Below are 12,194 nucleotides of genomic sequence, written 5' to 3'. Positions count from 1 at the left end.
AAATTGCCCCACTTGAGTCCCTGTCCCCACCCCCCCCCGCCCCCACCGGCCGCCCTCAATGGAGGCCTAGGAGATGTCTTTGCAGGTAAAGATCTCCCTTTGAGCTGCTTAATTTATTTGGAGTAAATAGGAGAATCTGGGCTGCATTTCTGTGCCTGCCTGGAATGGATCCAGCTGGGCGATGTGCAAGTAGTTACAGCTTCTAATGGGATTTGGTGGTCAGAATGGCTTGTTAGACTGAGATGCCTTTAAGTAGCCATGAAAGGTAGCTAAGCCAGGTGTGAAATTAAAAGTAGTGGCCACCAAATGCTGTTCACTGACTCATTGTAACACAACTGAAAATGCTGATCTCTACACTAAACCCTGATGCCAGTGAACAGCAAAATCCCCACTGATCTGAATGAGACTGGGATTTGTCCCTCCATGTCTTCAAGCTTGTGGAGAGCATAACATGGATTAAATCTACAGCTGAGCAAGGGTTTCCCAGTACTTTAGCTTGAGGCACTGGGAAAAACCCTGCTCTACTTGAGTCTGGGTCTGGCTTAATCCCATTGTATTGCATCAGCTCTGCTTTACTCTGTTCTGCTCGGAAATGGTGCAGAGCGAGGTGTGCTGCCCTGCATGCAACCTCTCCAGTCCTCATGCAACAGCTTGGGGTGCAGCCAGGCAAAGAAACAAGGTAGCTTCCCTCCCAGCTCCTCTGTGAGTGAGAGGATGGGGAAGATAGTAAGGAACAGAGAGGGAATTACAGACAACAGAAACCTGCTAGTGAACTGCTGTTGTGTTCCATTGCAGCTTCCGACCAAGGAGAGAGCATAATGCCAGTAACCATGCACTCTGGGGAGAATGCAAGGGATGGATGTCTTCCCGTCCTGAGTCCACTCACACACACACTTTTGGACCTGCATACGTGCAAGTGCTTTTACTTGTGCATGCATGTATTCGTAGACTTTTGTATACACATGCAATGTTGGTATGTGCTCACACATACTCGTGTCTGTACATACACCTAGTGCACAAGCGCTTTAGGCAGGGGGTTTAAAGCTAAACCAGAGTTTGCGCTCCCCACATTCTTCCTACTGGGCTCTCTTCCAAGGATCCACATTACTGGTGAGCTGGACTTTCCCTCTTGCACGGAATCATTTGCAGTGGAGCCTGATGGTAAATACACCAAAAACAATTCTCTGACCATTAAGAGCTATCCCCTCTCTGCTAGCAAGTTATACATACTAGGACACAGCTGGCACGACTGTAGGAGAGTGTGATACCCACAGCTGCTCCTACTGGCATTGATCCTGAATTATCATGGTCCGCTCTAGTGGACTGAGAATGAGAATGGGAGCCAGGAACTCCTGACTTCTAATCCTAGCTCTGCCACTGACCCCTTCTGTGGCCTTGGTCACATCACTTCACCTCTCCATCTTGCTATCTCTGCAATGGGTATAGTGATGCACAACCCAAAGGAGTGTTGTTTTAGAAATGGAGCCACAGCAGCAGCTATTGAGGACTGAAGCAGAGCTAAGAAATGATGCTACCGGCATGTTATAGTTCTAAAAACACCCATCAAACACCAGGGTGCTGGACAACTTCCCCTCCGTTGTTGTATGTTACCACTAGGGCTGTTTCACTCCTTGTGACACAAGCTGCATCACAGAGTGTGACCCATGGGCAGCACAGCTCAAGGGGTTAGCTTCTGGGGCCACTCTCTCACCAAAACTCTTCAGCCCCTGCAAACCTAAATCACACTCTATTTCCTTAAATCTATGTGCACAAGGGGGCAGGAGGTCATGAACAAGTGAGCGCAAAGGTCTGCACAAGTTGGTACTGGCTTTGCATGAGTGTGTGGAGCAGGGCATGCAAGGGTTTACGTGAGAAGGCTCAAAATTCATTAGTTGATATTTGCACAGGTGGCTGCTTGCACAAGTGGTTTGCATATGCACAAGTGAGCCTTTGCATAAGTGGGTTCCGTATGTGCACAGCTATTTGCAGGGAGGGGCCACATTCAGTATTGACACCACTGTTTTCACAGGGGAGGGCTCTCCTGTGCACACCTGAGCAGGTGTGATATGTGATGATGGAGTACAAGGGAGTAATTGCATGAGACAAGTTCGTGGACCAGAGGATACATGGGTGCGTCAGTTTCTACTTCTTGATCCCAGAGCATGGCAGGTCCCCTAAGTTCAAACTGTCCATGATCTATGCTGGTGACACTTGACTGGAGGAGACCGAGGATACCTCAGTCTTGCTCTGGGATACAGTCGAGGAGACATCATCATCCCCAAAGGGATTCTTGCCGCAGCAGATTGTGGTGATCATGCAGTTACGGAACTGAAGGGAAAGAGAGAGCAGTGGCACCTTTGAACAGCACATACATCCACGATGGCCAATGGAGCCGTCCGTCTGATCACCAGACAAAGAGCACTTTACTGGGTTACATATAACACCTCGCCCACTACAGAGATGCTACCACCCCTGTGGTGAAATATAGCAGCTGTTCCAACTGCACAGGCAGCATTAAACAAATTAAGGCAGAAAGCGACAGGTACCAGATTCAATTGGAATTTGTTCTGGGACTGGAATAGTGGGGGAGGTGCTATTAGGCAGGAGGAAGATGCATCTGCACAGCTGTAGTGAAGCTCATGACTGGAGTAGCAAGAAGACTGTAGGTCAGAATCAAGGTGCATTGGCAGCACCAACACAGGACTGGGGTAATAGAGGGGCTGTAGGTTGGGATTGAGGTGCGTTGGCAGAGCAGGGTAGTGTCCCAAGGAGCGGAGTAGCAGAGGTGCTGCAGGTCAGGATCAAGGTGCATTTGGAAAACTGAGCAGAGGGAGACAAGGGATGGAATAGCAGGAGGGAAGCTGCAGGTAAGGACTGAGGTGCATTGGCTGAGAACGCAGAACTGTGAGAGCAGGGAGTGCTATAGGCCAGGTTCAAGGTGTGCCCTGAGAGTTCTAGGGGAGGCCTAGGACAGGGACAGCTTTGGCAGGGAGGCTCTGGCCCTGGGACTCTCACCTGTTTGTTCATGAGGACATAGATGACGGGGTTGTAGAGAGAGGAGCTCTTGGAGAAGAAGGCAGGCACTGACATGAAAATAGCGGAGAAGTCCGCCCCCTTGTTGGTGAAGATCCAGAACGCCACCAAGGCATAGGGCGTCCAGGCCATGAGAAAGCCCAGAACCATTAGAATCACCATGCGGGTCACTTCCCTCTCTGCCTTCTGGGTGCTTGCCGACTCCTGCTGCTGTGCGGCTGCCTGTGGGAGTAGGAGAGGGCAGTGAGCCAAGGAGCGCATTGCAGTGCTGAGCTGTCTCCCACCAGGCAAGCTAGAGAGAACTGGATATCTGACATGGCTGGAGTCGGGGAACAGGGAGCAGGTCTGAACCCTTTTGCTGGGAAAGCTGACCCCTGGACTGAAGACGTTTTAGTTTGTATTTCATTATGCCCAGAGTGGATCTAACCTCTGCTCAGAACCTGGACTAGATCTGGAGCACAGACTAGATTTACACATGGAATGGCTCACACCCAAGGCAGCACGCACCCAGTCATAAAGTGCAGCTGATAAACTCTCTTACCTGGAGAAAGGAGAGGCTGAAACAGGCACACACCTGACCCTGCTTTGTGCTTGCAGAGAATCATCCCTGCTTTCGATCCCTCTGTGAGGCCCTGAGCCCCCTCACTGTCCACTGATAAATTATGGGTGTGAAGTTTTACATCTCTTGCCTCTTTTCTAAGCCTGGGCCTGTCTCCAGAGGAGATGGGGTTGTGAACAGAGATAACACCGGGGGCGATTCATAGATTCCAAGGCAAGAAGGGACCGCTGTGATTGTCTAGTTTGACCTGGCCAAACACATGCGGGCTTGTATTGCCCATCAGATGGTGCTGCTGGTGCTCCAAAGAGCCTGTTCGCCAGCTGAGGACCAACACCCTCAATCCCCTCATGCTCGTTGCCTCTCTTCATCAAACCCTGAGCAGCTAGACACATATTGTACCTCTCGGACTTTACATATGAGCCGCCCGTAGGAGAAGAAGATGACCACCACCGGGATGACGAAGTGGACCGCGAACATGTAGACGACGTAGGATTCGTTGTGGTAGTCAGGGTTGAGAGTGTAGTAATCTGGGCCACAAGAGCACTGCATGCCCTCGGGAATGTATCTGCCGAGTGAGAGAGCAAGCAAAGCAGAAGAGTTAGGTCACGCATTTCACCAGACCCTCCCCCGTGTGCGGCCTTCGGATGGGGCTGGGTTGAAACTGGTGAGGTGACCTAGAGTCTCTGTGTCTGCAACAAGATGTTTTGCCCATGGGCTGGAGAGCCTGCGGCTAAGCCAGCCCTTGATTACAAGATGAGCCCCACAGGAGAGCAACCAGGTGATTCCAGTATAAAAGGCAGCGGCACCTGCAGGCAGGGTGTGTTTGAGAGAGTAGCTGAGACTGCCAGAGGCAGGAGGAAGCCTGGCAGTAACCCAGGGAAGCCCAGAACACACGAGATTGTGCATTGCTGCAGCTGATGGAAGAAGTCAGGCAGAGAGCACGCCTGGCACTACAGAGCCCAAGCCAGGTAAAGCCTGTGGGTGGCACTGAAGAAGGGAAGATGAGGAACTTTGTGTGCATTTTGGACTTTTGAGTTCTGGTTTTGGACAAACTCCGTTGCCAGCCTGTGGAGACCCGGGGAAGAGTGAATTCAAAGGTTCACTGGAGCCCGATTGAGTTCTTAGAGGGGCTTGGATGAAGGAGAAGTAGAGGCAGAACAGCCAGAGAGGCAAACCTCGCCACAATGGGGCTCTCGGCAGGCAGTGAGCAGCCGCAGGGCTGCATTAGCAGCTCCCTGAGACTCTGAGAATGACAGCACCAGCCAAAGCCAATGGCGCTGTGGCCAGGCATTGTGTGTGCTCCTTCCAAATTTCTTGGCCCATGCCCTTCAGTCCTGACCTGCAATCCTCACCCTCTGCTATGCCAATCCTGAGCTCCCACGCCCAGCTCTGCCAAGGCACCCCTGCTGGCCTACTGGTGTGAGGCAGAGGTGCATGCGTCCACATGGGGCTCTGCTGAGCCTGCTGCACTCCTTCCCTGGGTGATGGGAGCCGTGGCAAAGCGCCATGCCCCAGTGCCAGGCAGCCTGGGTGAGGATCATGCAGGGACAGTGATTGATTCAGGAGAAGGCGGCATGTGCCGTTTGCACTGCGCTGCCACATTGCACTTGGACATGTAGACATCAGTTTGTTGTGACAGACGCTCCCTCCCATGAGGAGCAGGCTGTTAATTCCTGTCCTTACAAGACTGAGCATTTGGCTGCCAGGTGCCACCTGCTCTTTCTCCCGGGGAGCAGAGATGACGGGGAACCTACTATGGCTCAATGCAGGTATGAACTCTGAGGTGTCCTGGATTCCCTGTTGCTGAGGGGTTGCGTCCCTGACCATCTTGGCTAATAGCCATTGATGGACCTATTATTAGTGCCTGTTTATATTTTTGCCTGTAGAATAAGACTCTTTCCACAGGCTTTTCAGAGCATCCTATAGAATTCTATTGGTTTCATTCCTAGTCAGTTCTTTAGTGCTTCTCCATAAAGACAGAGATTTTCAGGGGGGCGTGTCCCAAACTAAAAACCCCTCTGATATTTCTTAGTTTATCAGATTTTGGGTTTCTGTGACTCAAAAGCAGCTTTGTCACTTTAATAGCTAATGTCCTGATCCCTGCAGAGTCACGTAAGTAAATTGACTTCAGTGGGTTTGCTGCTAGGAGTAAATGTAAGTCTTTTTCAGGACCAGTTCCCAAATTTGTGCAGCAGGAGGGCTGTGGCTTTACCTGTGCTGGAGGGGAAATGACAAGTGAATTCATGTGAAAGGCACCAGATTGACAGCCCTCCTTAATGCTCAAGTCCTGTGTTTATCCACAAAGCCTATACAGCAGAGGCTTCCCATACTGTGCTTCAGTCCTGACCGCCCAGCTCCTGGCCAACATGATATTCGGGCTCAACCTGAAACAATAGGGTCCACGCCACATGTAATCTTAATCTTAATTCATTGGTTTAACTGGGAGTTACTATCATATGTAAGGATTAGCACTGGGAGCTGCCGTTGCAGGATTGGGCCCAAACTCTTCTTCACTCCGAATTCTGCTCTGGCTAGGTTAGTCTGCAATGACTGCTGGAATGCGGACAAGCATGTGCACGGCTGGCTCTCCAGAGGAGAACACAGCTGTTCGACGGAGTGCAGCTGGTGGCCTATGGCATTAGACAATTGCATTATGAGCAGACCGTGCTTCCTCCAAGCTCACAAGCAAGTACAGAGAGTCTCTTCTCTCTTTGTTTGGTGGCCTGGGCTCCTTTGTCCCTTCCCTTCTGTGGTAGTGAGCAAAGAGCATATAGGTCTTGCCACGGTTAGTTCTCACTTCCTGTGGTTGGGCTGATGCACAGAGCTTTCAGGACAGGAACAGCAGGGGAAGGGGTTGCAGGTTAGGATTGTGGTGTCCCAGCAGAACTCTGTGTGGGACACAGAACTGGAATAGCAGGCGGTAATGTTGGGCCAGAATGAAATGGCATTGGCAGAGCTGGAGTGAAACCCGGGACTATCAGGAGATGCTGAGGTGGTGCATTAGCAGCGCTGTATGTGGAGAGTCTAGACAGGAATAGAAGTGGGAGCAGTAAGGTAGGACAGAGGTGCTTTGGCAAAGCTGTGTGAGGAAGCTCGTAATGCCCAGATGCTGGAGGTTACATTTTCAGGAAGGATTCCGAAGCTTATAGTCTGATTCTGCTCTCAGCAGTGCTGGCGTAAATCAGGAGTAAGTCCATTTAAGTCAATGGCATCACCCCAGTATAAACCCAAGGTACAGAGATCAGGTTCAGATCCATAACCGCTTTTCCTCCCTTGGTATCCTGCTATTAATTGATTTATCTCATTAGACTGACCTCACACTTGGTAAAGCAACCCCCATCCTTTCATGTATTTATACCTGCTCCTGTATTTTTCACTTCATGCATCTGATGAAGTGGGCTCTAGCCCATGAAAGCTTATGCCCAAATAAATGTGTTAGTCTCCAAGGTGCCACACGGACTCCTCATTATAATTGCTTCTGTGCTTCAAGGCTAATGCATAGAGGAGTGCCTGGGTATTTGGGATTCGAGTATTTAGACAGTAGTCTTTGTCTGGATGGTGTAAATACTGTCTGTGTTTCGTATTACTCACCTGGACCAGCCAAACAGGGGTGGAGCAGCGCAGGAAAAGGCCATTGCCCAGGTAAAACTGATGCCCATCAAGGCATGGGTGGCAGAGAAGCGGAAGTTGCCCATGGGCTTACACACCACAATATAACGCTCTATGGCCAGGACGACCAGCGACCACAGGGCGACCTGACCTGAGGGAGAAAGAGACAGATAGGGCAATCTAACATGAGTGAGCTGTTAAAGGACTTGGGGGACAAGAAATTGTCTAAACCTGCTCTTATCTGAACAGAGGGGAAGCATGGTCTGTTGGGTACAGTACAGGATCAGGAGTTGGGTCAGGGGGCTGAGCTGGAGTCAGTACCCTGCAGCCTCCCTATCTCACCGTGGCTTGAGCAGAGTCTGCCTTTACAGAGCCCGAGTCTGCCCCCAGAATGGCCATATAAAGCGCTAAAGGGCCAATATGAGTCTCTAAATGTCTTGTTTAGAGCCCTGGTCATTTGTCATCCCCTAAAGTCAATGGGCCAAAGCTTGACCTGGTGTAAGGAAGCACAGCTCCAGGCGTGAACCCTGGCTTGCACCATGTCTGAACCTGTCCTGATGGCTCCAAGAGTCTAAATGGGTATTTGGTATGTGTTCCCACTGCAGGAGAATGAACCCGGACAGGTCCTGGTGTGTTTATTTATCAAAGGATAATCAAACCTTAGGGGATTATGAGCCTTTAGCCTGTACTATAAGCCTGTTAATGCCCCCAGCATGTGCTCATCTGCTGATAGCTACACCTTCTGCTCAGCTTTCGTGAAGAACGGTAACTCTTGCTGCTTCCCTTTAGTATAAACTTTCTTCGTCCTTTCCCCCCCAGTTGGGACCCTCCTTGTTCTTTGCTGGGTAGAAATGGAAAGCCTGGATAAGACGGAGGGCCTGAAAGAGTGTGAAAGATTAGAAGCTGTTGTCAGGCACAGAGATGGGGTCTTTTCACTGAAGGAATTAGTGATGACACTAAGTGGCCCTTCTTCTTCTCCCTAATATAGACCCGGCCCCATTTCCAATCCCTGGCATAGACCAGATTCGTTGAGCCTCTTTTCCTGGTGGCAGGAATATTCCCATTACCTCAAATGTATTCAGGAGTGAAAATTAACCAGTGAATTTTTAACCATTTTTTTTTTAAACTCCTGGCATTGATTGCAAACTGTTCCCTTCAAGAATTTGCTCTCTGATCTGTGTTCGGTTGGCTGGATAAGTCACCAGGTATCATCTCTCTTTGCTGGTCGGATGAGCGCAGAGATGTAAAATTAATTCGTGCTGCTTGGAAATGGATTTTTTTTGCAAGCAGTTGTGCCACTGAGATTTGATCGCAACCCTGCCTGCAGGAGTGAAAGATCAAAGAGCCATGAATGTGGGTCAGATCAGCTGGGTTTGAAAATGCCACTGGATAGTCATTGGAAAATTTCTGCACTACTTGCGCAGCTTTGCTCAAAAATATAGACTGAACCCTGGTTCCACTCCTTGAGACTGACCATGTCATTTTTACTCTTCTTGAGAGCAACCACATATTCCTTCAGCTCCCGGATACACAATTAGCCTTCACTCTGCTCCCAGATTTAGACCTTTTCTCCTCTTTCATAAGCACCAAACTCCTCTTCTCTAGCCCAGAGGGGACTCATTTTCTCTTCCCAAATATGGATGGGCTCATTCTATCCTTTGCTGATACTGATTGGCTCTTCCTTTTCCTCCCAAATACCGACCTGCCCCTTCTCTTGTATAAAAAACCTGCCCTTGCTCCAAACCGCAGCATCGCTGCTGTAAGATGCATTGGTTTGGACCATTGGTTTTATGTAACAATGAGAGCATCTTCCGCTGGGAACCTGGGACAATTTTACATGCTCCTGGAGTCTTACTGTTGCACCAAACATTTTTTGTATTCCCCTGGTTATCGATGTCTTTCATTTCTCCACGGAACGGGAACAACGTGGGGTAAGTTTCCCACATGCTGTTCCCCATTCTAAAAGAACCACCCTAAGGGAATTTTAGTCTCTTGGACCTTTTTAGTCCTTGACCCTTCTGCTGAGGCTACTGACAAGGGGGCCCAATTTATGTTGGCTCTGATGCTGCCTGCCAGGGGATAAAGACCCAACTACCCACCCATTTGACGCAGACCGCTGACTTGGACTCCGATGTGGTATTAAGGTCTGGCTGGGTTTGACATGACTGGCATAGCCCAGGAAGTAAACGCTTTCATATTAGGGAGCAGTATTCAAACCTTGGCATCTGCATTCAGGTGCTCAGTTCCGCACATGAGTGAGTGCTCCCAGCAGCACTGCAGATGCTCAAATGCACCGGTGAGCCACCTAAACCAGATAGGTCCAGGTCAGACTGTGGAAGGAAGAGTCATTTTCAGTCAGGCTGCCAATGAGTGACCTGCTGGGAGGGGCTTCCGCACAATTTTCAGCAGGGATCATTCTAAACAGTGGTGGAGGATCTTGCTAAGACCATGGCAGTTTCCAGATTAATCTCAAGATGTGCTTAACTTTGTGTGGACCCCAGCGATGGGCTCAAACTCAGCCCTTCCCAATTCCAACACCCCTGAACTTTGGGTCCCAGATCCTTAGCTGAACTTTGCAGCTTGGGCTGATTTCTTTTCATTGCCGCCTTTCTGAAACTCCTGTTGTGGTTGCAGTCGTCACGGGCTTCCAGGACAATTTTTAAAAGTCCCCAATCTACTTTGGGCCCTGCTTGTAGCTTGTCACTGTGCTGGTTCTCAAGTCACTGTGCCATACTGATGTGGTACCTTTGCATTACAATGCAACATCACCCTTCAGGGAGTGGCATAATTTACTGATGCCGCATAAGACATGCCTGCACTGCAATTTGCAATTAGGGCTGTCATAGCTAGCTTAGGTACCAGAGCAGTGAAGCCGTGGCAGCACAGGGCTGTACCCAGAACCCTGGGTAATTACTTGCATGTCTAGCCTGTGCTGAAACATGCACTGTCTAGCCCACTAGTGCAGCCAAGCATGTTTCAATGGGGAGAAACAGATTGCATGCAGTCCATCTGCCTGGACAGCATGCTTCCAACTGGAAATAAACCCAGGGCAAACTAGACCTTCCTTCCTCCAGCCAGGCAAGCGCATGCATCATTCCCCCTTCCCTGCCCGCCCGCAGCTCCCCCCGCTGAGCTCTTACCTCCCAGTGTGGCAAAGAAGCCCTCCACGGCACAGCCTATGGGCCCGAAGATAAAGTAGCCGTTCCAGGCCGTGGAGAAGGTGACGGTGAAGCCAAAGCAAGCCATGAAGAGATCAGCCACTGCCAGGTTGACCAGGATGTAGTTGAGTGGCTGCCGCAGCTTCTTGTGCTTGAAAGTGACAAGGAGGGTGAGGAAATTGATGGGGAGCCCAGTGAAGATGAGGAAGAAGATATAGCAGCACACGATTCGGTACTTCCAGGGTTCGGCTAGGTAATACTGTGGGTACTCAAAGGGGCTCCGCACCAGCCCTGTTTTATTGGAGAATGGCACATAGAAATTGATACCTTCTGTCCCGTTCATCCTTCTGTTATTTTAGCAGCTGCTCTTTATTATTTAATTGTTTCTGTCTCTTTTCAAAACCAATTTAATTTTATTGTCAACCTCAATACAAAAAAATCCCCCCACCCCCAACAGAAATCCTTAAGAGAATGCAGTGCTGGTGTGGTGTCCCTCATCTACATCCCAGAGCTGGCAGCGCCAGGATCCCATGGGGGTTTTTATATCCTTCGCCCACTTTTGCTGGAGTGGAGGAGGGAGTGAGGGTGGGAGGGGAGGATTAGGGTCTAGGCTAAGTTTGTATGACAAGGACAATGGGATTGAGAGGGGTTGATGGTTTAAGCGCCTTCTAAGCAGCTAGTTGGCCCCAAAACCTGCCTTAAGGCTTATTAATTTCCATTAAGTGTTTAATATCTTTGAAGGAATTTGGTTTATTTGGAAATGAGGTGAGGCAGGAGCAGAGCTGTAAATTGGCAGGTGGTAACCAGGAAAGAATGATAGGTAGATAGAACGGTATAACAGAGACAGGAGTATTGGAGAGGGATTTCTGTGCCCACTTGAATTCGACCTAAATGGTGGCCCTTGTGACTGCCCAGTAGCTAAGAAGGTGAGCTGGTCAAATTATTTGAGCAGAAGGATGGTTTGGAAGTTAGTGCACTGGCTTCAGACTTGGGAGATCCGGGTTAAATTCCCAGCTCTGCCACCAACACCCCATGTGGCCATGGCTAAGTGACTTAGTCTCTTTGTGCCTCACTTTCCCATCTATACAATGGGTTCTGTTCCACAGGGTTTGGGGGGCAGGTCTAGTGGTTAGTGTAGGGGATGGGGAGTCAGGAATCCTAGGTTCTATTTTTTTTATCTGATTCCTGCAATTGTATTTGTTAGTTGCCAATATTCAGCAAATCATTTGGAAAAGCAATTTCTGACTGCTGGGTTGCTTGTAATCTGCTTGCTTGGACTGTTCAGTATTTGATATTTGCTGTGCATGGTTGGTCACTTAAGTTGCATGATATTTTTTCTGCTCTCTGATTGGTTTGCTGTCTGAAACTTCAGACAGAAAACAATGACTCTTGCCCTTCCAATGTTCAGATTAATAGTTGTTCATGCTGAAATTTGTGAAATGTGTTGATTTCATGAACATCTGAATACTCAAACAGTGCAAGTTTTGCTGTAATAGTGAACTGGATTCTGAGCAGAATCAGATCCTCTCACTGCAGGTTCTGGCCTCATAATAGGGACGGCGGAAGCAGCAACACTTGGATTTTGGATCATAGCTGCAGTGCTTGGGAAACCTGAACCCACACCCAAACTGTGTCACGATGGAATGGCATCTGCATAGGCGCCTTGGAACATTGCAACATTGAATGTACTTGGGTCTCATCAGCTTTGGGCATGTCCACATGTTGGAAAGCAACCGGCCTTTTTTTTTGGAGGACTCTTCTTGACCAGCCACTCCTGTCCAGAGCCAGCTCCTGCCTACCACCTTCCCTTCAGGAGGAAGTTATTATCATTGTTA

The 12,194-nt window shown here is 49.4% G+C and overlaps 1 protein-coding gene across 1 annotated transcript; it reads right to left on the bottom strand.

The window, feature by feature from the left end:
* Positions 1-2,196: 2,196 nt before the first annotated feature.
* Positions 2,197-10,702, bottom strand: LOC116818055 (blue-sensitive opsin). The gene is made up of 5 exons (XM_032768690.1): positions 10,342-10,702; positions 7,184-7,352; positions 3,992-4,157; positions 3,016-3,255; positions 2,197-2,328 (listed from the first exon to the last, which is right to left on the bottom strand). Exons 1-5 carry the CDS (start codon positions 10,700-10,702, stop codon positions 2,197-2,199), a joined length of 1,068 nt encoding a protein of 355 aa, XP_032624581.1.
* Between the last annotated feature and the right edge of the window lie 1,492 nt (positions 10,703-12,194).

This window comes from Chelonoidis abingdonii, chromosome 4 (assembly GCF_003597395.2).
Source record: "Chelonoidis abingdonii isolate Lonesome George chromosome 4, CheloAbing_2.0, whole genome shotgun sequence".
Lineage (NCBI taxonomy): Eukaryota > Metazoa > Chordata > Testudines > Testudinidae > Chelonoidis > Chelonoidis abingdonii.
Note: the sequence above shows the minus strand (reverse complement) of the source record. Positions and strands in the feature narration are given on the sequence as shown.